Raw genomic sequence first — 6,247 nt, 5'->3', positions numbered from 1 at the left:
CCATTAACAGACAATACTGGGTCAATTGCTTTGTCTGATCCCGACAAGTCTGCCTCAGCATCTCTGATTCATCTTCCTTGGTAAGGAAGTGTCCATGACTATCTCGTGATCATGTATGAGTGTGGAGGGATTTTAATGACCAATGCTGATATTTCTTGCCTGAACAGGCCAGCGTTAACCGTGTTAAAGTTTGGCCGTTTCAGTGCAAAGGTTGCGTTAAATCACAAATATGCTACAGGAAAACAGTCAGATACATGCCACTCAGTTTTCCTTCCTTTTAAAACATTAGTTTAAAACACAAAAACTGAGGAGTACAAATGTACACCTGCATCACTCAACTTTACCGAAGTGAAGTGTTACGGGTTCGGGTCTGAAGTACAAATACCATAAAATGCAAACACTGTTCTTGAACACAAATGTACAGGTGACTCAAACAAACTGTAGCTTTAGGCCTACAACACTTGACCTCTCATGTAGTTACTCTCCACCCTGGATAAATAGTTAAGGCCCCGTATGCCAATAAAACTAAGTTCACACTCAGGGCCTCATCAGTTTGAGCCAAAAATCTAAAAATAAACCGAAGATGTATTGTTTTACATGCAGTCATCTTTCCGTGCAAGTTATCTCAGAATATTGTTAATGCACTGAATGCCTGAACACATGGACTTCAGTATGTTTATAAAGGGCGGAGAGGTCTGATGCCGAGATAAGAATATGCTTCTTATTCCCTTCCTCTGTCAGCACGGAATTTAACTCTGGGCATTTATCTTGTTCTTACCTCACTAAGAAATTGTCCATCCCCTTTATTCGGCATATGCTCTACACAGGCTTGGTGAATTAGATGACGTCTTTTGTTTAACCCTCAGCTGTCTGCAGCGGATGACAGCCCTATACTTGTAGCTGCTGCTGACTCAAGCCAAAAGAAATGCCTTCATGTATTTTTAGACGGACATTTCCAGCACAAGCTAAAGAGACAGCTTGTGTTTGACCTACAACGTGTTTCCCTTCTAAAGTGCAGCAGCTGTTTGATCGTCAGTCACGTTCGTTGTTACTAGGTCCGTCAATATTCTTAGACTAAAATGTACTTTGAATCCAAATTCACCAGAAAACATACAGCACTGTACATTATAATCACAATTTCCAATTCCATGAGGTGGAAAAGGCTGGCTCCAGAGGGGCCCAGTGAGAAACAACATGAAGACAGCTGGAAGCATCATGTTTTTCAAAAATAAACTTGTCTTTTCCATGCTGACAAATCCCAAGTGAATTTTCTTTTTTTCAAAATTATATTACTAAATTTGCAATATGGAACAACTTTTAAGTGTGTGAACAACTTACATACAATTCAATGCTAATTTCAACATATTTTAAATTACTTGGTTGTATTAAAATGGAATAACTTTGAATAACTTTACTGTGATTTGAAGCTGCTACTTTAAATTTCCTCTACAATTACCCTTTGTGTTGTATTTGAGGTACACTCTGAATTTATCTTGTGCTTCATGTAAATGTGTTCCCTGAACATTTTCAGTAGACTGATAGCTCAATAATAGTCAATTACCAGTATACTCAAAGAGCAAATAGTAGTATAATTTGTTGTTGTTTTTTTTAAAGCTGTACTGTACTGTAACCTGTAGGAGCCTAGTGTTTACAAAAATACCTATCTATAATAATAATAATTAATAATGTATTTATCCTTTAAAAATCCTAGTTGCTAATCCCTTGTGCCTCGCAGTCTTGTTTCCTTCCACTTTACCCACATGTAAGTGCCAGTAGGAACCAGACTGTTTGCCTATATTTATTGCTACTTTGAATTACCCCCCGGAACGTCGATCCCACGAATGTTCTTCCGTGGTGCTTTTAATCTGAAAGGTCGGTTGCGGAGGCCACGCGTTTACACCGGTTAACTTGACGCAGTGGCTTTAAATGGGAATACCCTCTGTGCTGCCGAAGGAGTCTCCTTTAAAAAAAAAAAAAAAAAAAAAAAAAAAAAAATCCTTATAGTGACTGGGATGCGGTTGCCGGAGCCGGGCACGTAGCCTACCATCCCCGCTCACCGGTAGGCCTGTTTTCTCCGTCTTGCGCCTCCGCAGCTTTTTCCTGCCCGCTTCTTCTTGCCTTCCGTGTGGGGTTTTCTGCCGCTTGAATGTGCCTTTTACCCTTCGCCGCTAGGACGTACAGTCAACCCGGTCAGCCTAATGACTCCTGACAGAGCCGCGCTAATGACTTTCACCGGTAACCTCTTACACAGGAATAGCGCTTCGGGGAGGGGGGGGGGTTAAAATTACACTGCTCGGTGTGTGGATATGTCCCGGTAATGAAGGGGGGCTGCTGGGGGTGATCAGGTCTTACGCTCACTTGGCACATGGCGTCCCGCGCAGCCAAACCCTGCCGGTTACGGGACGTTTAGATCACTGGGCACCAAACTAGCCGGTGTCCTGTTATTACACCGTCAGTGAGCTGTCAATGTCGGTAGGTAAACACGTACATTCAGAAATAGATAAATACGGCGTGCATGCATTTGATCGTGATCCGACAGGCCAAGCGTAACCCAGAAAACCATATTGAAATACGTATATGTAGGTGTAATGGTAAACATATATTTTTTTTTTAAATATAAGGGCTAAGCTCTTCCCATAAACTGACTCGTTTTTGGATTATTTTTGGACTGATGGTCGTGGCGGTCTGTTCTTCCGGCCCCCCGAGCGGCTCTGGTCAGTGTAATCGCTTGGCACCGAGTGTCACCCTCCACCGGGTCATTCGTGTGAGGCACAGGCCAGGTGCCGTCAAACCGAACCGGTGTTGCAAGCTGCTTGTGAAACGAGGCATGGACGATCTTACATCACAACGTGAACCTCGTCCTGGGGGCGGGGGGGGAGGCAAGCAGGTCGCGCGTCTTCCCTTCTCCGCTGTTCACTGCGCGGGGTTTCAGTTTCAGCCCGCTGCCAGTTTGTGCTGCAACGCCCGCACGACCGGCGTGTCAGCCCCACGCAACTGGGCTCCGGCGGCGGAAGAGGTGTGCTCAGACCCCCGACTTGTCATAAGTGAAGGAGAGACACAGTGGCCCTTACGAGTAAAAGAGTATATCATCACCAAAGTGCCATTAAGAATTGACGGCGGGGGACTCATCGTGCAGAACATTATAATGCCGTTAACTGATTATTAGTATCGCTGTTTACCGAAGTTTTGAGGACGAGCTGTGTAACAGATATGTAAAGTCTAAAACATGATTATCAACCTTTGTCGCAGACTTGACGTCGAATGGGGCCAAAAACATTAACAGAAACTGCACTCGATGCGTCAACAATCTAAGGGGGGAAGGCTAACTAGCATCTACAAAAACAAAACTGTGTTCTCGCTCCCTCGTCCTCTTTCTCCCGATGAGCTGGTTTCGTGAAATAATCTTGAATGAAATGCGTTTAAATGTGCGACTTAAAGGCATCTTGACCTCGTCGCGTCATTGTGAAATCGCCTGGAGGTAGCTACCGCTACTCCGCTAAGCTAGGCCAGCTAGCTTACAGTGGAACTCGCTCAGCTGTTGACTGGTGTGATCTTGTTTTTCTTTTTTAGCTACGTCCTTATTTACGTGGTTTAACACACTCGGTTACTAAAATGCTGGAGCATCAACATCGGTGATTCAGTTTTTTTTCCCCCCTTCTGTTTTCTAGTTCTCACAAATTTAACTTTTTTTTCCTTTTTTTTTTTTGCCCCCAAATTACACATTTTTTTTTTATAGTATATTCATTCTTATACGGTAAAACAGATGTCAAAAAGTCAAATATCCTGGCCATAACTCACTTTTGACTAAATTTGTATTTACTGCGCTTTGGCTTTGTAGTGGGAGTACACATTACACGATTAATCCTCTGAAATGTGTTGGAGTAGAGGTATAAAGTAGCATAAAATGGAAGTTCCTCAAAAGTAGTACTTGAAATTGTCCAGTCGAGTGTAGAGTTTTTTCTCAACACCCCTCGTGTGTTCCACTTATGGTAAAAGTATGCTGGGACACAACGGCTCTCTCTTCCCTCAAGTTACATGCCTGTGACAGCGAAGGCCTTGAGATACAAATATATCCGCTGTGTAAATACAGAGCTGGCACTAGTCTGAGATCTGGCATGAGGTGTATATAAATTAAATGTCTGAGTGAGTTTGTTTTTGTTTTTTTTTCTCTCTCTCTCCTCAGACCTTAAGGAATGAATGAATGTCTGTGTGGCGAAGTGCGATCAGTACAGGGAGCGTATGACTGTGTGTTGCATATCAGAAGGTTATGCAGTGATTGGACATTTCTTGAAGATAAAAACCGTTTGGGCGACTTTGAGGATGTTTCCTTTTTGCTAAGTGTAGTGAACATCCTGTTTACATTTTGAATTCAACCTTTGCCCCCTTCCTTTACTCTTGTAAAGATGTGTTTCACCTATGGCTTATGGCCTAAATGAGAGTATTTATACATTTTGATACATCCTTAACCCATGCCTGTTTCAGAGCAGGTTAACTGAACCCTGGTGTCCTGCCATTAACTGTTTATTTTTACAGTAGGCTTTCAATAAAGCACTACTGTGCTGTTCAGTATCAGTTGTCCTTGGCAAAGAAAAAAAAGGAACTTACTGACTGTGTTTCATTCCCCCCACCTCCTTTTCCTATAGAGGGACCGCTCACTGTTTTCCCCACACACCAAAGATGACAGCTCCATCAAACCGAATCCACGCAGCGCCACAGGAACAGCGCTACTTGGTGCTGTTCGACTTTGATGAGACCATCATCAATGAGAGCAGCGACGATGCTGTGGTGAGTGCTCTGCCGGGCCGGCGGCTCCCTGACTGGCTGAAAAACAGCTACAGGGAGGGGCATTACAACGAGCACATGCAGAAGGTCTTGGCCTATATGGCGGAGCAGGGTGTGTCTGAGGACTCCATCCGTTCAGCAGTGGAGAAGATCCCGCCAACGCCTGGCCTCCTGAACCTCCTCCACTATCTGCAGAGCCACCAGCAGGATTTTGAGTTAGTGGTGGTCTCTGATGCCAACATGTACTTCATCGAGACGTGGCTCGAGCATGCCGGGGTGCGTCACCTTTTTCGGAAGATTTTCACAAACCCGGCCAGTTTTGATGCGACTGGCCGGCTTGTGCTTCTCCCTTTCCACTCCCACTCGTGCTCCCGTTGTCCTGACAACATGTGCAAGCAGGTGATCCTTCGCGACTATCTGGCCTGCCGAGAAAAGGAGCGTGGAGGTGCACCCTTCCAGAAGGTATTCTATATCGGAGACGGAGCCAATGACATCTGTCCCTCTCTGGCTCTGGGGCCCGGGGACACAGCCTTCCCCAGGATGGACTTCCCCATGCACAGGCTGCTGCTGGGGATGCAGCAGTCCCAGGCAGCCAAGTGCAAGGCAAATGTAGTTCCTTGGGCCAGTGGTGAGGACATTGTGGTCCGCCTGAACAAAATAATGAAGGAGAGATGAGATGTGTGTGTGTGTCTCTCTCTCTCGATCTGCGTGTGTGTGTGTGTGTGTGTGTGTGTGTGTGCCTGTGTGTCTGTGTGAAAGAGAGTGAGGAAGAGGGGGGAAAATACAGCAAAGGTGCAACAACCCTTGTCCTCGTGAGCAGCAGCTTATGCATGATTTCACCTTAGTCACACTTGGTACTACTTATAAAGATGTAGCCAAACAGTGTGCACCTATTTGAATCTAATGTATTAAAGGAATAGTTTGGCAATTTAGGAATTTAGCTTATTCGCGTTCTTGCCGGGAGCTAGATGAGAAGATCAAGGCCACTCTCACCATGTAGCTGTAGCCAGCAGCTGGTTAGCTTAGCTTAGCACAAAGACTGGAAACCATTCTACAGGTAACAAAATCCACCAGCTAGCACCTCTAAAGCTCACAAATTAACACGCTGTGTCTCAACCAGACTCCGGGAAGTTACTCCTTCCAGTCAAGAAGTAGTCAAGCACATAAGCCCCCTCATAAAACGGCAGGTTTTCGTTTATTTTTAACCTTGGGACAGAACCAGGCTAGCTGTTTCCTCCTGTTTCCAGTCTTTATGCTAAGCTAACCGGCAGCATAGTTACCATGCAGGTAAGAGAGTGGTATTTTCACGTATTCTCGGCCAGAAAGAGATTAAGCATATTTCCCAAAATGTATAAGTGTAAGTATAGAAGACATCTTAATTAATGGGTACTAAGTTAAGTGTGTATGCAGAATTAGGTAGTAGTAAGTGCAGTATTTAATAACAGGACTCCCATTGGAATGCAAA

The 6,247-nt window shown here is 44.6% G+C and overlaps 1 protein-coding gene across 4 annotated transcripts; it reads left to right on the top strand.

Moving 5' to 3' along the window:
- The first annotated feature begins 1,997 nt into the window (after positions 1-1,997).
- LOC120794197 (probable phosphatase phospho1) lies at positions 1,998-5,511 on the top strand. 4 transcript variants are annotated; one of them, XM_040134993.1, is made up of 2 exons: positions 1,998-2,059; positions 4,644-5,511. In XM_040134993.1, exon 2 carries the CDS (start codon positions 4,678-4,680, stop codon positions 5,455-5,457), a length of 780 nt encoding a protein of 259 aa, XP_039990927.1. In that variant the 5' UTR covers positions 1,998-2,059; positions 4,644-4,677; the 3' UTR covers positions 5,458-5,511. The 4 variants fall into 4 exon arrangements, with proteins under 4 accessions (XP_039990927.1, XP_039990931.1, XP_039990930.1 ...); XM_040134997.1 differs by lacking the exon at positions 1,998-2,059 and adding an exon at positions 2,175-2,235; XM_040134996.1 differs by lacking the exon at positions 1,998-2,059 and adding an exon at positions 2,936-3,016.
- Positions 5,512-6,247: the final 736 nt, after the last annotated feature.

This window comes from Xiphias gladius, chromosome 9 (genome assembly GCF_016859285.1).
Source record: "Xiphias gladius isolate SHS-SW01 ecotype Sanya breed wild chromosome 9, ASM1685928v1, whole genome shotgun sequence".
In the NCBI taxonomy this organism is placed as follows: domain Eukaryota; kingdom Metazoa; phylum Chordata; class Actinopteri; order Istiophoriformes; family Xiphiidae; genus Xiphias; species Xiphias gladius.
The sequence above is the reverse complement of the archived record's forward strand: the minus strand, read 5'-3'. Positions and strand labels throughout refer to the sequence as shown.

Bases quoted from the DNA above. Each gene is read 5' to 3' on its own strand.
- LOC120794197 (XM_040134992.1), top strand. From the start codon at position 3,381: ATGAGCTGGTTTCGTGAAATAATCTTGAATGAAATGCGTTTAAATGTG. The intron at 3,479-4,643 runs GTAGCTACCGCT...CTTTTCCTATAG, and splicing joins CATTGTGAAATCGCCTGGAG to AGGGACCGCTCACTGTTTTC.